Source organism: Jaculus jaculus, chromosome 12, assembly GCF_020740685.1.
Source record: "Jaculus jaculus isolate mJacJac1 chromosome 12, mJacJac1.mat.Y.cur, whole genome shotgun sequence".
Classification (NCBI taxonomy): domain Eukaryota; kingdom Metazoa; phylum Chordata; class Mammalia; order Rodentia; family Dipodidae; genus Jaculus; species Jaculus jaculus.
Genome location: NC_059113.1, coordinates 13,903,055 through 13,923,817, shown reverse-complemented (window position 1 = coordinate 13,923,817; position 20,763 = coordinate 13,903,055). Strand labels below are relative to the sequence as shown.

The window sequence follows — 20,763 nt, the reverse complement described above, 5'->3', positions numbered from 1 at the left end:
GGAAGGTAGCAGCCAGATGGAGTTCGCATTCTGTCTGGCTACAGAACGCAAGCGTTCCACTAATACGATGGACACCCAGAGAGGATCCACTGGGCTTACGGTGTTTCCTTCTACAAAGGGAGCTAGAAACAATCACATAAAAATACCTGTCAAGTGCAAGACACTAGGAAGAACACAGCCCAGAGCTCTCTGCTATCCCTCAGCTCGGCTGAAGGTGATATGTATTTCCTGGTAGTGGTTACAACAGCACCTGAATCTGCTCACTGATTGTCATGGGCAGTGACTGCATTAAGGGTTATATGAAGATCTTCAAGCCCTCACAATAAACCTGGGTAGGGTTTATTGTGAGGGCAATTTGCCAATTGGTCAAAGGAAGGCTTGACTTAAGATGGCATGCCATTTGTGCAGGGTGCCAGCATTCAGGACCAGTTGTGTGGTCCTTCAAACAAAGCTTTAGCTACTGTGCTGTGCAATTTCCATCTTCCTCGGAAATTCTGCAGGTGCAGACCCAGTCAAACACAAGGAAGCTTCAGGAGACTCAGCAGCCAGGAAAGGTGGTATCAAGGTGTTCAAGATCTCTGGACTGGAAGCGCTGGATGTTCATTCTGGTCTTGTCCCTCACTAACTCCCTCCACTACTCTCTTCCCTGTTCTCAACTTCAGGCATGAAGTCAGACTTTTTCCACAGTATGGCTTTTCCAAAGAAGACCTGAATGTCAAGGTCAGCCAATGAAAAAGTACTGGGGACAGCAATGGATCGGGTGGGATCATTTAATGAGAGAGAGCGAGAAGTGTCCTAAAGAAAATATCAGAGTTGACCTCTGTTTGCTCACTACAGGAGGCACCATAAGGTAGAATTCAAAGACAGAGATCCAATCCTGTTACTCTACCTATGCCACACTAAGTCACTTGACCTCTCTGAGCCTCAGGTTTCTCTTCTGTTACTGAAGATATCTGCGCTACCTTGTCACGGTGGGCCAGAGATGGGATATGCAAGGTATCTGCATACTGTAAAGTGCTGTACCTCCATTAGATATGTCACCTCCTCAGGCACCTCCCAAGTACTGCACGTGTCCACACTCTTACCATCTGAAAGACATTTTCTGGGCCCCAGACAACTCAAACCCGCATCTTCCTTCACACCGTCCCTGCTTCCAAGCCCAGGAAAGGCCAGGGCTGTGCCGGGGTTTGTGCTCTACTTACAGACCCTTCCCCACAATAGTCTCTTCTTGCCCCTGATCTTCCTCAGTTCAAGGCACCCACCTCACAGATCTGCCCCAGGGCTAATTTACATTCGGAGGTCTTAACGAAATAACTCCGTCACGGATTCCCAGCCCGGGCGAGTCCAGGTCACCTCTCCCAAAGCCGGTTCTCGCCTGGAACCCATCTATGGGGACTAGCCCCGTGGCCCCCAAGCACCCTGACCCCTCTTCCCCCTCGTCTCCAAACCACCACAGGGCGGTCTCCGGGTCTCCCTCGGTCACCCAGAGCAAACCCCGGACGCCTCGGAGCCGGATGCTGTCACCCGGGCCCTCGGGGCGCCGCCCCCCGCGCCCCCCGGCCCGGCCCTCACCGCAGCAGGTCCTGCAGCACGGTGGCCAGCCCCAGCGGGACGCTGCCCTTGCGCTGGAAGGCCTCCTGCAGGTCCCGCAGACGCAGGCGCACCACCCCCTGGCGGCGGCTGTGGCTCAGCACCAACGGCGCCCAGAAGCCCATCTTGCTGTCCCAGTCGGTGCTGTTCACCTCGCGACTCCTCTTGAAGGCGGAGAACAAGAAGGACATGCGCTCCTCGTCGTCCTCCCATTCGGGGGGCAGGAGGCCCGCCGGGTCTCCCCCGGTCGGGACCTCGGCCTCCCGCTCCGGGGACCACATCGGAACCCCCAGCCCCGCCAAGGAACCGAACACAAGCCCTGGCCCTGGTCCGCCTTCCGCCCTAGTTCCTTCCCGGCTTCCGTTCCTACACTCCCTCCTCCTCCTCTGCCATCACGTCATCGCCGCCCCACCCGCGTCAAATAAATCCTGTCAGCTCTCAGGGCGCAGGCGCGGCGCGCCCCGGAGGCGGGGTGATGACGTGTGCTGGGCGCGACACAGGGCGCGTGCGCCGACGCCTTCTTTTACGGTCTTTGTGCCGCGGGAAGGGCTGTGCGCATGCGCCCCGACCACAGAGTTTGGCGAAGCACTGTAGAGGCGAGCAACCGCCTTTAGTAGAAGTCGCAGGTAGTGGGACTGGGGAAGGGCTGACTACGGGGTCCCGTGGAGCACTTTTACTCCTCCCACCATGGCTTGCCGCTCCTAACCCAGCGGTTCTTAGGTTAACCTTGAGGCTCCCAGGATACCTTCCTTTCACTGGCATGTCACTGGGTAACAGAAATGGCCCCGGAAGCTTCGTGACAGTGCATTCAGCTATTTTTAGAGCTACTCTTGCTTCCCACCTTCGGCTCTGGAAGGACCCTCTGGTACCTTCTGAGGATCCATATCCTGTCCGGTCCATTAAAACTCTACAGCGGGGCTGGAGAGATGGCTTAGTGGTCAAGGCGCTTCCCTGCAAAGCCAAAGGACCGAGGTTCGATTCCCTAGGACCCCACGGAAATAATGAAGCCAGGTGCACACGGTGGCAAATGCGTCTGGAGTTTATTTGCAGCGGCTAGAGGCCCCGGCATGCCCATTCTCTCTATATATATTATATATCTGCCTCTCCCTCTCTCAAATAAATTATTATTTTTGGTAAACCAGCATCATTCTAACTTTCTTAGAATGGTTGACTGCCCCATCAGTTTAGCGTTTGCCATTAGGTTTCTGGTTCTTCCTCTTCTTCCTGAAGGAGGGCAGGCACAGGTTGCTATGACAGCAGTGCTACAGGAGATGCACTGAAAGGTGCTTACATAAAATCTTGCTCTTTATTTTGTAATCCTGTAAGACTGAGAGCTCACACATAGAATAAGAGTCTTACAAAAAAAAAAATCTTGAGAACAAGAAACTTGAATCTGTTGTTGAAAATAAATCATTTTGTTGTGGGGTGGGTTTTCCAAAGTTAGGGACTTTGTACTAGTCACCCGTTCTACCATGTTGGTTTCATCTAAAAGGTGAAAGGATCTGCCTGTAAATAAGTTATAGAAAAATAACCAGTTAAATACTTACCTCTATCGGGCGTCGTGGGGCACGCCTTTGATCCCAGCCCTTGAGAAGCAGGGGAAGGAAGATCATTGTGAGTTCATGGCCATCCTAGAGCTACAGAGTTTCAGGTCAGCTTGGGCTACAGTGAGACCCAACCTTGAAAAAAAACAACCAAATACTTGTCTGTAAAGTCTCAATTGTCTAGTAGAGTCACTTGAAGGAAATACGATGAGTTTTAGGGTTTACAGTAGTTTCACAAAGTGTAAGAGTGAATTTTAATATGCACTTCAAAGAAGAAGAGGGAATATGATTGATTGAAAAATGTATGCATCAATTAGTATCTAGGTAGTCTGTTAGATTTCACTAAGCATGTTCAAAATACCTTACTTAATGCTGTTCTGCAAGTACTTTTACAATCAAGATTTCATTTAACATCATAGCCAACCTGTAAGTAAAATTTTCCATCCCTTGATTTTTACAGGAGAGGAAGTTGAGCTGTCATTATTAAATCTGACGGAGAGCACTCCAGAAGAGATTTGCATAGGATGTGAGCAAATGAGTTGTACCCTAAGAAACAACTCTGTGCCATGCTATCTTCTATACGCAGTAAACTTACTGGTTTTTTTCTCAACTTAGTTCAGGATCTGATTAAGTCAAAATAGACCTAACCTAAAAGATTTCCAGGAGATGCTGGACAGATGGCTTGGCACTAAGATGCTTGCCTGCAAAGCCAAAGGATCCAGGTTTATTTCCCCAGTAGCCACATAAAGCCAGATGCACAAGATGCCACATGGGTCTTGAATTAGTTTGCAGTGGTTAGAGGCCCTGGCATGCTCATTCTCTCTTGTGTCTCTCTCTCACACAAATAAATAAATATAATTTTGGTGGAAGGGGTTTTAAAGGCAGGGTCTTTCTCTAACCCAGGCTAACTTGACACTAACTCACTCTGTAGTCCCAGGTTGGTCTCAGACTTATAGTGATCCTTCTACCTCAGCCTTCCAAGTGTTATAACTAAAGGCATGTGCCACCACACCTGGCTAAAATGTAATTTCTTAAAATACTTACTTATTTAATAGAGACAGGGAAGAAAGAGAAAGAGAGAATGGACATGCCAGGGCCTCCTGACCTTGCAAACAAACTCCAGACACATGGGCCACTTTGTTTATCTTGGTTTATGTGGGCTATCAGGCTTTGTAAGCAAGCACCTTTAACTGCTGAGCCATATTTTCAGCTGAAATATAAAGTTTTTTTCAAACAGTGTTTTAATGAAGGTCCCAGAAGCCACAAGTTATTAATCACAAATTCCAGTGCCAATAATGAAATATTTCCAATGTCTTGTTGGTCAGGGAAACTACAGGGGGTCCCAAAACAACATAAGCAACATCCATTGCTGTGGATTGTCCATGAAAACTAAATAGTAAATCTCATTGCTGGAGATACCACACATTTCAATTCCACAACACAGACAAACTAAACTAGAACTGAGCTGGAAGCTTCTTGCCTACTGGCTAGCTTTCTTCATACCAGATAGAGCTATGAGAGATGCTGGGAAAAAGGTCATCAAGAGTCCTACCCTACTGTGGAAACTACTCCACAACTGACCTACCAGACAAGATATGCCCACTGGTGCAATAGTGGCATGAATGTTATGGGAGTGACTAACCACTTTTTGATTGGATTTAAGGTCTAATCTACAAGAGGGAATTAATACCAGGTACTGTAAATCTTGCCATCAGCACATAGCTAGTTATATAGGCCCTAGTGGGGAACCTACTATTGTGGTTATGCTAAACAGATAGCATATCAAACTACTGTCTAGCAGGGCATGGTTGCCTTTAATCCCAGCACTAGGGAGGCAGAGGTAGGAGGATCACTGTGAGTTTGAGCCCAGCCTTAGAGTAATTCCAGGTCAGCTAGCCTGGGCTAGAGTGAGACCCTACTTTGAAAAAAGCCAAAAAATTAAAAATTAAAAAAAAAAAAACAGGGCTGGAGAAATGGCTTAGTGGTTAAGCACTTGCTTGTGTAGCCTAAGGACCCCAGTTCGAGGCTCAATTCCCCAGAACCCACGTGAGCTAGATACACAAGAGGGTGAACGCGTCTGGAGTTTGTTTGCAGTGGCTGGAGGCCTTTGTGCACCCATTCTCTCTCTCCCTATCTGCCTCTTTCTCTCTCTGTCTGTTGCTCTCAAATAAATGAATAAAAATAAACGAAAGGAATTTAAAAAATAGCCCCTGATATCTAAATAAATATCTCTATATTTATTCTCATAAATTAATACTCCTTGAAGCTTCAATCACAAAAGTTTAACTACAATGGGCACAGTTTTTTTGTGTGTATTATTTGTTTATTATTTATACTATGACCTGTTCAAAAAGGATGTGAGGGCTGGAGAGATGGCTTAGCAGTTAAGGCACTTGCCTGCAAAGCCAAAGGACCCAGGTTCGGTTCCCCAGAACCCATGTAAGCCAGATGCACAAAGTGGTGCATGCATCTGGAGTTTGTAGTGTCTGGAGGCTCTGGCACACTCATTCTTTCTCTCTCAAATACATAAATAAAAACAAAACAATTCTAATTAAAAAAGAAAAAGGAAAGCTGGGTGTGTTGGTGCATGCCTTTAATCCCAGCACTCTGTGAGGCAGAGGTAGGAGGGTCACCATGAGTTTGAGGCCACCCTGAAACTACATAGTGAATTCCAGGTCAGCCTGGGCTAGAGTGAAACCCTACCTCAAAAAACAGAAAGAAAATAATAAAAAAAAAAAAGAAAAAAAGGATGTGTCACTTTGTCAAACCAACTCCTGATGTCAATTTTATGTATCAGTTACATTACTTATTGCTGTGGCCAATAAGCAGAAAAATTTTAAGTAAGGAAGCATTTCTTTTATAGTTGCATGGATGGGGAAGGCATAAAGGCAGGACTGGCAAGTCTTTGATGTCAGCCCCATGGCATCCCATCAGGAAGAGAGAGCATACAGGAAAAAGGGCCAGGTTATAAACCCCAAATGACCCACTTCTTCTAACAAAGTTCTTCCTCCCAAAGGGTCCACAACCACCCCAAACAATGCCAGCAGCTGGGTACCAAGGGTTCAAATACATGAGCCTATGGGCCACATTGTACATTCAACTGGTTGGATGAGAGACTGTTTCAAGGACATAAGGCTGAAGAGCAATGAAGAAGGACGCCTGGTATCTTCCTCTGGCCTCCACATTTGTGTGCACTGGGAAAACACATCTGTACACACATGTGTATACACCACGCACATTCACATCACAGTGTTATATACACACACACCCAAAGTGGTATGCAATCACAGAACAATATGAATGGCAGCTGAGTTAAATAGTAGGGGCTAGTGTCTTTAAAGAGGTAAAATAAATCTGTCCACCCATTATTCACATTTGGTTGAAAAAAAAAAAAGTTCTTGGGCTGGAGAGATGGCTTAGCGGTTAAGCGCTTGCCTGTGAAGCCTAAGGACCCTGGTTCGAGGCTCGGTTCCCCAGGTCCCACGTTAGCCAGATGCACAAGGGGGCGCACGCGTCTGGAGTTCGTTTGCAGAGGCTGGAAGCCCTGGCGCGCCCATTCTCTCTCTCTCCCTCTATCTGTCTTTCTCTCTGTGTCTGTCTCTCTCAAATAAATAAATAACTAAATAAAATTTTTTAAAAAAAGTTCTTTTAAAAAATAAAGAAGAGGACTTCAGATTAAGATGGTGGTGTAGGGACCACACCAAAGTAGCCTAGGGGAGAAAAAGCCAAACAAACAAACAAAAACCCCAGCAAAATACACTCTTAAGTGAGGTGTATAAGAAATTACCAACTGCAGCAGAAAAGTGGGAGAGAGTCAGAGCATCCGGAGCGCACATAGGCAGGCAGAAGCAGCTCCAGCAGTGGTGGCATCAGGTCTGTGGGGCCACAGCTGCAAGGCTTGGTTTGAGCATCAGGAAAAGCCAGGTGAGGGGATTATCCACTCACACTGGAGCTCCTTGCAAACTCAAGAAACATTAAGGGAGGACAGGAACAACCCACTCGTGAGGTAGAGGATCACATGGACAGCAGGAGAACTAGAACCACCATCCACAGCCTCCCCTCCCCCCCAACAGCCCAAGTGCCAGCAAGCACCCGAAACCTGCAGAAGGGAGCTCAGAGCACCAAGCACCAGTGACCAGAGCAATAATTCAGCAACCTAGCCTGCCTACTTGAACCCACAGCCCACCACAGAGGGACCCAAGCAGGAGCGCAGCATAACTGAGACCAAAATCACCCCAGAAGGTAACTGGGATGACACTAGGTCAGTACCCACCAAATGAGCCTAGTATATATGCTTGAATTTGAAATGCTAACTGCACCTTCCATATCAGGATAAATTATATGTTAAGTCGAATGGATGTTCGGATTTGCCATTCTGAAATAAGCTGTGTTTTGGTCTTGTCATTTGTTGCTTCCTGATTTATACTGCCTTTGTTTCCTCTTCTGTTGCTCATTAGGGAAGGGTTTCACTTGGTCACAAGCTGACTTAGAACCCTCAACACACCAGAAATCTTAGCCTCCTAGTTGACAGGATTAAGGGTGTGGGGCAACACACATCCTAAGGGACTATGACTTTGTTAGAAGCTTTGTTGTCATGATACCTACTCTTGCATAAATACTCTGTGCTGTTTTATTGTTTAGGTAAATTTTAGGATCTGCCTGTATTTTGTTCCACTCAGCCTACTTGAATACTATCATAGCAGGCAGGCCCAACATCAAGGGTCATTTTTGTAGACACTCTGAGAGTCTTAAGAGCCATACCTAGCACCTTAAGGTCCTACCCTAAGGATATATAACATCAGATTGACACATCTAATAATACTGCAGCTAATCAAAAATCCAAGTATTAAATTAATCCAAGTACAAAAATATGTAAATTATAACACAAGAAACACCAAAAATCAAGATGATATAAATCTACCAAAAAGTATTAATGCATCCGAAATTACCTCCAGTGAGACTGATTTAGAGGAAATGCTGAGAAAGATTTCAAAAGAATGATTATAAATATGCTCAAAGATGTCAAAGAGGAAATCAAAGGAATGAAAGGGGAAATCAAAGGAATCAAAGAAGATACAGGAAGCCATTTAATGAAGTAAAGAGGTCAATAAAAGACATAAATAAGGAAATAGAAATAATAAAGAAAAACCATTCAGAATTTTCTATCAATGAAGAACACAGTCAATGAAATAAAAAAAAACAAAACTCAATGGCTTCAATGCTCCAACCAAAAGACAAAGGCTTGCAGACTGGGTTAAAAAGCAGGAACCTTCAATGTGTTTCCTCTAAGAAAACTCACCTTTCTACAAAGGATGGACACTTCCTTAGGGTGAAAGGTTGAAAATGGCGTTTCAAGCAAATGGGCCTAGAAAACAAGCAGGGGTTGCTATCCTAATATCAGACAAGGTAGACTTCAGTCCAATATTGGTTAGGAAAGATAAGGAAGGTCACTTTGTATTGATTAAAGGCACACTCCAACAGGAGGACACTACAATCCTAAAAATATATGCACCTTACATGGGGGCTCCCAACTTCATCAAACAAATGCTATTAGAACTAAGGTCACAAATAACACCAAACACAGTTGTAGTGGCTGACTTCAACACCCCACTCTCATTAATTGATGGGTCATCTCAAAAAAAATAAACAGAGAAGCATCTGGATTAAATGAGGTCATAGAACAAATGGACCTAATAGATATATACAGGACATTTCATCCAAATGCTACAGAATACATTTTTTTTTTTTCAGAAGCACATGGAACATTCTCTAAAACAGACCATATATTAGGACACAAAGCAAATCTTAACGAATACAGGAAAACTGAAATAATTCCTTGCATTCTATCTGACCACAATGGAATCAAACTACAAATCAATAGCAAGAAAAGCTATCATGCACACAAAATCATGGAAACAAAACAATACAGTACTAAATGATAAATGGGTCAATGAAGAACTTAAGAAGGAAATCAGCCATGTGTGATAGCACACTCCTTTAATCCCAGCACTCAGTAGGAAGAGGTAGGAGGATCACCAGGAGTTCGAGGCCATCCTGAGAATATAGAGTGAATTCCAAGTCAGCCTGGGCTAGAGTGAGACCTTACCTTGAAAAAAAAAAAAAAAAAAAAAAAGAAGAAAATCAAAAAATTCATAGAGTCAAATTATAATGAGAACACAACATACCAAAATCTTTGGGACACAATGAAGGCAGTCTTAAGAGGTAAATTTATAGCTTTAAGTGTCTATATTAAGAAATTAGAAAGGTCTCAAGTAAATGACCTAATGCTTCACCTTAAAGCCTTGGAAAAAGAAGAACAAGGCAAACCAAATATCAGTAGATGGAAGGAAATAATAAAGATTAGGGCAGAAATTAATGAAATAGACACCAAAAACTAAAACGTCCAAAGAATCAATGAAACGAAGAGTTGGTTCTTTCAAAGGATAAACAAGAATGACAAACCCTTAGCAAATCTGACCAAAGAGAGAAGATACACAAATTAATAAAATTAGAGATGAAAAAGGAAGCATCACAACAGATACCAGAGAAATTAAAAAAATCATAGGGACACACTACAAGAACATACACTCCACTAAGTAAGGAAATTTGAAAGAAATGGATGATTTCCTTGAATTATATGACCTACCTGAATTAAATCCAGATGAGATTAATCACTTAAATAGACTTATAACAAGTATGGAGATTCAAGCACTCATCAAAAATCTCCCATGTAAAAAAACTCCAGGCCCTGATGGATTCACTGGTGAATTTCACCAGACCTTCAGGAAAGAACTAACATAAGTGTTTCTTATACTTTTCCATAAAATAGAAAAAGAAGGAATCCTACCAAACTCTTTCTACAAAGCCAGCATCACTCTGATATCAAAACCAGGCAAAGATAAAACAACAACAAAAAATTACAGGCCAATCTCCCTCATGAACATAGTTGCAAAAAATTCTCAACAAAATACTGGCAAACAGAATACAAGAATATATCAGAAAGATCATTCACCCTGACCAAGTACACTTTATCCCAGAGAGGCAGGGATAGTTCAACATATGCAAATTGATAAATGTAATACATTATACAAATTGAAGGACAAAAATCACATAATCATCTCATTAGATGCAGAGAAAGCATTAGACAAAATCCAACATCCCTTCATGATAAAAGTCCTACAGAGACTAATAATAGCAGGAACATATTTCAACATAATAAAGGCTATTTATGACAAGGCTATAGCCAACATATTACTAAGTGGGGAAAAACTTAAAGCTTTTCCACTAAAATCAGGAACAAGACAAGGGTGTCTACTGTGCCCACTTTTATTTAATATAGTACTGGAAGTCTTAGCCATAGCAATAAGGCAAGAGACACACATAAAGGGGATACAAATCGGAAAGGAAGAGATCAAGTTGTCATTCTTTGCAGATGAAATGATTCTATACATAGAGGAACCTAAAGATTCTACTAGCAAGCTGTCACCTATAGCCATGTAGCAGGATACAAAATAAACACACAGAAATCAGTAGCCTTCCTATATGCTAACAACAAACACACAGAGGATGAAATCAGAGAATCGCTTCCATTCACAATTGCATCAACAAAAAGGAAAAAGTACCTTGGAATAAACCTAACTAAGGAAGTGAAGGATCTCTACAATGAAAACTTTAAAACACTCAAGCAAGAAATTGCAGAAGACACTAGAAAATGGAAAAACATCTCTTGTTCTTGGATCAAAAGAATCAATATTGTGAAAATGGCAATCTTACCAAAAGCAATCTACACATTTAATGCAATCCCCATCAAAGTTCCAAAGGCATTCTTCATGGAAATAGAAAAAACAATCCAAAAATTCATTTGGAATCACAAAAAACTTCAAATAGCATAGATTGTTATTAGAAAATTTTCTGTGCCAGGGATGGAATACCTTCCAGTGAATTGTTGGCCAGAGAGGTCCCTGAGGTCCCCAAAACATTACAGACCACTGCCAAGGCTCTTGGTTTCCCACCAGGAATAGATGGTAAGACCCTATTACTGAAGACTCCACATACTTGGGCTGCAAGGCCACTGAGAAATCCTGCTGGAACTGAGCTGATAACCTCCTCCATGTAGACCAGCTGACAGAAAGCTGGAAGAAGACATTGTGCATGCAGTTCAATGGTAGAGAGAGAAATCACCAGTGAAGACACTCAACAGTCAGTGGATACTGCAAGCCTTGTATTTGGCCAGCCAAGCCAAATGAGCCAATGGGTGCAATAGTGGCACATATATCATGGTGGAAACCTACTGACCTCTAATTGGACCGGAGGCCTGCTCCATGGGAGGGAATACATCCCTGATACTGAAAACTTAAAACAGGGGTAGTCATGAGCCCTAGGGGTATAACATCTGCTGGTGTCTGGATAAATGTATATACTATGCTCACCAAACTGCCTGGTAAGCACTTCTCTTAATGTTCAGACCCATATATTAATGCTACTCGCAGTTTTGGTAGAGAACCTTTTCTCTTCAGATGGCAGTGACCTTGGGATAACTCAGAAGGCATCATGGTGCTGGGAAGAAGTGACAGATGAGTGCTCAACACTGCAATATCTCTGTCACACCTTCCAAGGCTCAGGGTCCATTGTGGAAGAGGCGGCAGAAAGAATGTAAGAGCCAAAGGAAGGGTAGGACTCCTCACAACGTGCCCCTCCAGACACAAAATGGCCTGGATATCCATGACCTCACAGTGCCTGACACTATCTACACAAGACCATCATAATAGGAGGAAAAGATGATGACATCAAAATAAAGGAGAGACTGATTGACAGGGGCAGGCAATAAGATGGAGAATGGAGTTTCAAAGGGTAAAGTGGGGAGAGGGAGGGCATTACCAAGGGATATTGTTTACAGTCGTGGAAGTTGTTAATAAAAAATATATAAATAGAAAAATAGAGATGAGAAGAAAAAAAATAAAGAAGAGGGGTTGGGCATGGTGGCACACGCCTTTAATCCTAGCACTCTGTAGGCCGAGGTATGAGTGTTGGAGGCCAGCCTGAGACTACATAGTGAATTCCAGGTCAGCCTGGGCTAGAGTGAGACCCTACCTTGAAAAAAAAAAAAAAAAAAGCTAATAAGATAAAAATAAATAAAGGAGAGAGCCAGGCATGGTAGTGCACGCCTTTAACCCCAGCACTTGGGAGGCAGAAGTAGGAGGATTGCTGTGAGTTCAAGGCCAGCTAGGGAGTATAGGGTGAATTTCAGGTCAACCTGGGCCAGAGTGAGACCCTACCTAAAAACAGAAACAAAATAAATAAACAAAGGACAGGGACTACAGAGATGGCTAGGCAATTAAAGGCACTTGCTTTCAAAGCCTGCCAGCCTGAATTCAATTCGCCAACCACATTTGAAAAGCCAGATGCACGAAGTGGTCCATGCTGCATGCCAATTCATAACCCCCCCCCCTTCTCTCTCTCTTTCTTTTCCTCCTTCTTCCCTCCCTTTCTCAAATAAATAAAATATATATATATCTAAAATAAAGAAGTGAAAATAGAGAATCAGACATGGTGACTCACACCTGGAACCTTAGCACTTGGGACAACAATGAGTTCCAGGTTAGTCTGGGTTAGAGTAAGATCTGACCTCAGAAAAATAAAATAAAATAAAATAAAAAGAGGGCTGGAGAAATGGCTCAACAGTTAAAGGTGCTTGCTTGCAAGGCCTTACAGCCTGTTTGATTCCCCAGAACCTACATAAAGACAGATGCATAAAGTGGTGCATGCACCTGTAGTTTTTTTAAGATAGCAAGAGACTCTTGTGCATCCATTCCCCCACCCACGTTTGCAAATAAATTTTGAAAACCCATTTTTTTTTAAAAAAAGGAGAAATGAAGAGATTGTGACATATATATTTACCCTTGACTACAAAATTGTATAGCTGGAACAATCAAACAAGTTAAAAAGCAGAGATTGGACTGGAAAGACGGCTTAGCAGTTAAAGTGACTGCCTGCAAGGTCAAATGACCCAGGTTTGACTCCCCAGGACCCATGTAAGCCAGGTGCACAGGGTAGTGCATGCATCTGGAATTTGTTTGCAGCAGCTGGAGGTCCTGGCATGCCCATTCACTCCCCCACCCCCTCTCTATTTGCCTCTCTCTCTCTCTCTCAAACAAATTAAAATTTAAAAAAAAAAAGCAGAGATTCTCCAACTGGAAAAAAGTAAGCCCAATTCACAATGGTCTGAGGCACATGTACTTTAAAGTCCCAGATAGGTTAACAGCAAAGGAGGGAATGCAATCCTTAAACATCAAGATGCTGTGTAGCCAGGAGTGGTGGCACACGCTTTAATTTAACCTTTAGTCCCAGTGCCGGGAAGACTGAGGTGGGAGGAGTGCAGGGAATCGGAAGCCACTTTGGTGCTACAGAGTGAGTTCCAGATCAGCCCCAGCTAGAATGATACTGGGCCTGGGAGTGGGTGAGGGAGAAGAAGCCAGGGTGTTTTGTGGGTTTTTTTGTTTTGTTTTGTTTTTGTTTTTTGAGGTAGGGTTTCACTCTAGCCCAGGCTGATCTGGAATTCACTCTGTAGTCTCAGGGTGGCCTTGAACTCACGGTGATCCTCCTACCTCTGCCTCCCAAGTGCTGGGATTCAAGGTGTGTGCCACCACACCTGGCCGAGTGTGCACTTCTTCACTTGATCTTAGCCAAAAGGCCAAGAAGTGATGCACTTCTTAATAACAGATTTGAGACAGAACATATCAGCAAAAAATAAAGAACATAAGCTGGGCAATATAATAATAATAGTAAAAATAATAAAGAATATATAATAAAATGATCAATTCACCACAACAACACAATACAGCATATCTAAGTACCTAATACAGAACTTCAAACTCTAGAAGTAGAAATGCACAGAATTAGAGAGACTAACAAGCAATCTATAATCATAGCTACAGATTTTCTTTTTTAAAATTTATTTTGAGAGAGAAAGGTAAAGAGGGAGGGAGGGAGGGAGAGAATGGATGTGCCAGGGCCTTCAGCCACTGCAAATGAACTCCAGACAAGTGCGCCCCCTTGTGTACATGTGTGACCTTGAGCGCTTGTGTCACTGTGCATCTGGCTTACATGGGACCTGGAAATTCGAATATGAGTCCTTAGGCTTCACAGGCAAGCACCTTAACCACTGAGCCATCTCTCCAGCCCAGCTACAGATTTTCAACACCACATGTCAAACAACTGACAGAACAACCAGTCAAAAGGAAAAGGGGAGCCAGAGAGATGGCTCAGCGGTTAAGGTACTTGCCTGCAAAGCGTAAGGAGCCGAGTTTGATTCCCCAGTGCCCACGTAAATCCAGATGCACAAGGTGGTACATGCATCTGGAGTTAGTTTGCATTGGCTACAGGCCAGGGTGTGTCCATTCTCTCCCTCTTTCAAATAAATAAATTAATTAAATATTAAGAAAAAAAGGGGGACAATAAAGTCATAGCTGATCTGAAAACAGTCACCAAGGTTGGGTATGGTGGCACATGCCTTTAATCCCAGCACTCAGGGGGCCAAAGTAGGATTGCCGTGAGTTCGAAGCCACTCTGAAACTACACAGTGAATTCCACGTCAGCCTGGGCTACAGGAAGACCCTACCTTGAAAACAAAAAGTCATCCACCTTGGCCTCGAAAACATTTATGTAGCGCCATATCCAATGTGTGCAGAACGAACACTCTTTTTGAATGTTCACAAAGGTAGACCATATTCTAGACACTGAAAAGCACTTAGCAAGTTTAAAGGACTGAAATGAAAGACCATCTTGTATATTTGTAATTGAATTGAATTAGAAATCAGTAACAATAAATGTACAGAAAAGACTTATCTACTTGGCATTCAAACAACACTCTTACAAATATACATGGAACAGAGAAGAAACTACATGGAGATTGGAAAGCATTTTAAGTTGCACAATAAGAAGAAGCAGTAATGGGCTGGAGAAATGACTTATTAGTTAAGGCACTTGCCTGTGAAGCCTTAGGTTCAACTCCTCAGAACTCATGTAAGCCAGATGCACATACATGGTGACGCATGTGTCTGGAGTTCATTTAGAGTGGCTAGAGGCCCCAGTGCATACCCATTCTATGTCTCTGTAACAAATGAATTTATCTATCTATCTATCTATCTATCTATCTATCTATCTATCTATCTATATTTTTTTTTAAGAAGCAACTAGAGCGGGGCTTAGGCAGTAGAAGGGCTTGCAGGAGTTAAAAAGAAAAACCCAAGAGCTGGATTTATGGTGCATGCTAGTAATCTCAGCAATCAGAAGGGTAAGACAAAAGAGTAACAGATTTGTGTAAAGCCTAGGCTACATAGCAAGACCAGTCTAAAAAAAAAAAAAAAAGTGGGTGGGGGCTGGAGAGATGGCTTAATGGTGAAGGTGTATGGTAGTTTGAATGGATGCCCCCCAATAGATTCAGGATTTTATTATAGCTTCTTGGATTTCCAGCCACCTGGATAGCGGTGTCAGTAGGTGGATTTTAGGGTCCAGCCCTCAGGTATGGTGGTGGATTTAGAATTCCAGTCTAAAGATAAACAAACTGAGTTCTGCCTGGAGCTCCTAAGTGTGCTGTGGGGTGTGGCTTTCGGTTTATGTGGCTTGTGGCTTTTCTCTCTCTGCTTAGATCTGTGAAAGCTTCTTCTGCTATTATGGGATGTCCCCTCTATCTTCAATAAAAACCCCTTTCTCCATAACTGTGCCTGGTCTGGAAGCTCATTTCTGTGACCTGAGGCTGTCTGCTACAAGGTGCTTGTCCACAAAGCCTAAGGACCCAGGTTCAATTCCCCAGTACCTGTGTAAACCAGAGGCTCAAGGTGGCACATGTCTGGAGTTCGTTTACAGTGGCTCGAGGCCCTGATGCACTCATTCTCTCTCTTCCTCCCTTGTTCTATCTCTCTCTCACAAATAAATAAATAAAAATAAAATATTTTTTAAAACTGGGGTGAGGAGAAGAAGAGAAGCAGGAGGAAAGGCTTAAAAATCAATAGTTTAGTAAAACTGTGTTTTTTTTTTTCATCGATGCCCTTTGTCAGATTAAATGCTCTTCCATTCCTAGTTTACTGAGAATTCTTATCATGAATAGTCGCTGAAATTTGTCAAATATTTTTTCTGTCTATGAATGTGGTTTTGTGGTTTCTCTTTTATACTTTCAAAATGATTAATTTGACTTCCGAATGCTACTTCTGTCTTTTTGCTAGATTTGATGTGGTAATATTTTCCTTTTTAAAAATTTAATTAATTAATTTTTTTTTTTTTACTAATTAGTTTTGTACTCAGTGAATACAGTCAAGTTGGTACCATCGTTAGGCTCATCCATGTCCTAACCCCTCCCCCTGGCTCCTCCTTGTTGAGGTATATGGGTCATGCATTGTGTGGTAATATTTTCTCAAATGTATTTTTTTTTAAAATTTTTATTTATTTATTTATTTGAGAGCAACAGACACAGAGAGAAAGACAGATAGAGGGAGAGAGAGAGAATGGGCGCGCCAGGGCTTCCAGCCTCTGCAAACGAATTCCAGACGCGTGCGCCCCCTTGTGCATCTGGCTAACGTGGGACCTGGGGAACTGAGCCTCGAACCGGGGTCCTTAGGCTTCACAGGCAAGCACTTAACCACTAAGCCATCTCTCCAGCCCTCAAATGTATTTTTGTGTCCCTAAAAGTCTAGAAAAATAAACCCAAATAAACAAGTAGCAAATAATACAGAGAATAAGTCCATGAAGTAGGAAAAAAAGAAAATGCATATAGATTATGTGGTTTCATAGGGGGAAAATATTAAGACAATGTGTTATCCCTTGACAAAATTCACCAAAAATAGGGATGAGAAGATGGTTCAGCAGTTAAGGGCACTTGCTTGCAAAGCCTGCTAACTCAGGTTGTATTCCCCAGTACCCATGTAAATCCAGGTGCACAGCGTCGCATGTGTCTGGAGATCATTCGCAGCGACAAGAAGCTCGAGTGCTTCCACACTCGGTCTCTTTGTCTCTGCCCCTCTCTCACGCTCTTTCTGCACACAAATAAAAATAAAAAGATTTTTACAAAAGAGAAACTAGCCGGGAATGGTGGCATATGTCTTTAATCCTAGCACTCAGAGGCAGAGGTAAGATTGCTGTGAGTTCAAGGTCAGCCTGGCACTAACAGAGTGTGCTATAGGTGTGCCTGGGCTAGAATGAGACCTTACTTCAAAAATACCAGAAAAAAAATTGTGTGCGTGTGTGTGCGTGTGTGTGTGTGCGTGTGTGTGTGTGCGTGTGTGTGTGTGCGCGCGCGCGCACATATGGGGTGGCTCATGCTTATGGACCCAGCAGTTGGGAGGCTAAGGTAGAAGATCACCATGAGTTTAAGGTCAGCCTGGGCTACGTAATGAGTTCCAGGTCACCTGGGGCTAGACCCAGTGAGTGAAGAGAGAGAATAAATATAAATAATGACAAAAGTCAAAATAAAAGAAGGTATGTCACATCACCTGACCACCAAGGCTAAGGGAACCTTAGGCCAATACAGCTTAGGTAAGAAACAAAGACCTTGAAAAAAATTTCACTTGCTTACACAGACACATAAAAAAAAAAAAAAAAGAAAGAAAATATGCGCTGGAGAAATGGGTTAGCAGTTAATGTGCTTGCCTGCGAAGCCTAAAGACTCATGTTCGACTCTCCAGACCCCACACGAGCCAGATGCGCAACGTGATGCAAGTGCACAAGGTTGCACGTGTGTACAAGAGGGCACAGGTGTCTGGAGTTTGATTGCAGTGACTTAGTGTACCAATTCTCTCTCTCTGTCTTGCATAAAAATGGGCCATTCCGTTGGGCTTGCCATGAAAGAGGGGGGTGGGGGGGGAGCGCCTCTAGCTGCTGCAAACATGCCACTTTGTGCAACTAGCTTTACCTGGGTACTGGGGAGTGGGGGTCGTTTGGTTTTTCAGGCAAGTGTACTAACTTGCTGAGCCATCTTTCCAGCCCAATCAGGATAACTAAACTGCATAGTCATTCCACAAAAAAGAAGTGATGGATCTGGTCAATATACACACAATGATATGCTTAAGAAAGTATTACTATTACCACATGCAATCTAGCAACAAGTAAAAAAAAAAAAGACAGATGTAACATTGGGAAGTCAAATGAATCAATTCAACAGTATGAACGAGAACCCACAAGACAACAAAAATCACAAAACCACATTGATAGGTACAGAAAATATTATTTGACAAATTTCAGCAACTATTCATGACCGGTATTGTCAGCAAACTAGGGAAGCAGAGGAGTTTAATCTGAAAAAAGATGACAGTGAAAAAAAAACCCACACACACAACAGGGCTAGGGAGATGGCTTAGCCATTAAAAAGCACTTATTTGTCAGCCTGTGGCCTGAGTTCAACTCCCCAGCACCCACATAAGACCAGATGCACAGTGGCACATGCATCTGGAGTTCATTTGCAGTGTCTGGAGGGCCTCCCCTCTCCTTTTCTTTCTCTCCCTTCTCTTTCCCTCTCCTCTCCTCTCCTTTTTTCTCTCCCCCCCCTCCTCTCGTTTTCTTTCCCTCTCCTCTCCTTTTTTCTCTCTCCTCCTCTTCTCATTTTCTTTCTCTCTTCCTGTCCTCTCCTTTTTTTCTCTCTCCTTCTCCTCCCCTATCCTTTTCTCTCTCTTCCTCTCCTCTCTTTTTCTTTCTCTCCCTCTCCTTTTTCTCCTCTCCTTTTCCTTCTTTCTCTCTCCTCCCTTATCCTTTTTCCTCTCACTCCTTCCCTCTCATTTTCTTTCTCTCTTCCTCTCCTCTCCTTTTTTCTCTCCCTCTCCTACCCTCTCCATTTCTTTCTTTCTCTCTCTCTCCCCCTTCTCCTCTCCTTTTCTTTTCTTTTCTTTTCTTTTTTTTTTTTTTTCCTGAGGTAGGGTCTCACTCTGGCCCAGGCTGACCTGGAGTTCACTATGTAGTCTCAGGGTGGCCTCGAACTCATAGCAATCCTCCTACTTCTGAGTACTGGGATTAAAGGCGTGCGCCACCACACCTGGTTTTCCTTTTCTTTCTCTCTCTCTCTCCCTCTTCACTCCTTTCCTTTTCATTCGCTGTCTCTCTCTCCCTCTCTTCTCCTTTTCCTTCTCTCCCTCTCCTCCCCTCTCCTTTTCTTTCTCTGCCTCCCTCTCCTCTCCACTCTTTCTCTCCCCCCCCCCCACGCCTTTAATCTCAGTACTAGGGAGGCTGCAGCCTGAGATTAATTCCAGGATAGCTTGGGCTACAGCAAGATCCTACCTCGAAAAACCAAAAAGTCACAAAATATAAACAACACATAAGCATACACACAGGACCAATTCCAGAACTCACTCCTATGTAGAAATAACAGGTGATCTGAAATGAAACAATCTAAACCAATTCCACTAAGCACAACACGGCAAAGATTTAGGACAACGGGCTGGGAAGCTGGCTGAGGGGTGAGGACGGGGTGTGGAGAGCGTTTACAGGGCACAGCCTGGAGTCTTGAGCTCATATATCTCAAGATCAAATAGCGAGGGCCAGAGAAGATGGGTCAGCGCTTAAAGCGTTTTGCCTGCAAAGCCAAAGGACCCGGTTCGATCCCCCGAAACCCACGTAAACCAGATGCACAAGGAAGCGCATGCGTCTGGAGTTCGTCTTCAGTACCCCATTCTCTTTCTCTCTCAAATAAATATTAAAAAAAAAAAAAAAAACCGAACAGCGCAACGGGAAACTGAGACAGAATTCCCGGAAGCTCGCCGGGCAACAATCCAGCGAAGAACACAGAATGCATTCGCAAATCTGTCCGCTGAAACTTGAAAAAGTTGCCGTGGCCACGTCCCGCCAGTGAAGTCCGTTGGGCACAGGCAGGGTCTTTAGTTTTGTTTTTGTCCGACGTAGCGTCTCACTGTCGCCCAGGCTGATCTGGAATTCACTATGTAGGGTCAGAGTCGCCCCAAACTCTCGTCGACCCGCTTACCGCTGCCCCCTGAGGGCTGGGATTAATTTTTTCTTTTCTTTCTTTTTTAAAAAAAAATCTTTTTTTCTTTCTTTCTTTCTTTCTTTTTTAAATCTCTTTTCTTTCTTTTTTTAAATTTACTTATTTGACAACGACAGACAGAGAAAGAGGCAGATAGAGAGAGGGAGAAAGAATGGGCGCGCTAGGGCCTCCAGCCACTGCAAACGAACTCCAGACGCTTATGCCCCCTTGTGCATCTGGCTAACGTGGGTCCTGGGGAATCGAGCCTCGAACCAGGTCCTTAGGCTTCACAGGCAAGTGCTTAACCGCTAAGACATCTCTCCAGCCCTCTTTTTTTTTTTTAATCTATCTTTCTTTCTTTCTTTTCTTTCTTTCTGTCTCTCTCTCCTTCCTTCCTTCCTTCTTTCTCTCTCTCTCTCTCTCTCTCTTTCTTTTTTTGCGGACGAAACAGAATCACGGCTGGAAGAGGTGAGGAAAAAACTCGGGAGTCCAAAGTTCTCCCACAGGGACTTACCGGTTTCCGCCCTCCAAGGGACTGGGAGACAGACAGCCCGCCCATCCGCGCTCACTGGGGCGGGTTCGGAGGCGGGGCCGCGCCGGGCAGGGTCCTCCCCCGCCCCCGTGAGGAGGGCTCCATACCGCGGACCGCTCGACGCCCTCCCCTCCACGATC

General features: G+C 43.8%; 1 protein-coding gene across 5 annotated transcripts in view; it reads right to left on the bottom strand.

Moving 5' to 3' along the window:
* The window catches only part of Chmp7 (charged multivesicular body protein 7), a 34,780-nt gene extending 14,072 nt beyond the window's left edge, over positions 1 to 20,708 (bottom strand). The window contains exon 1 of one of the 5 annotated variants that reach the window (XM_045131048.1): positions 20,606 to 20,708. Coding sequence is in view for 1 of the 5 variants with exons in the window: in XM_004665812.2 (XP_004665869.1) it covers positions 1,573 to 1,871 (299 nt within the window). In the remaining 4 variants the exon portion in view is untranslated. Of the gene's footprint in view, positions 1 to 1,023; positions 1,174 to 1,572; positions 1,964 to 3,137; positions 3,263 to 20,605 lie in introns of those variants that run through there. The other 4 variants (XM_045131049.1, XM_004665812.2, XM_045131047.1 and 1 more) reach the window with 4 other exon arrangements.
* Between the last annotated feature and the right edge of the window lie 55 nt (positions 20,709 to 20,763).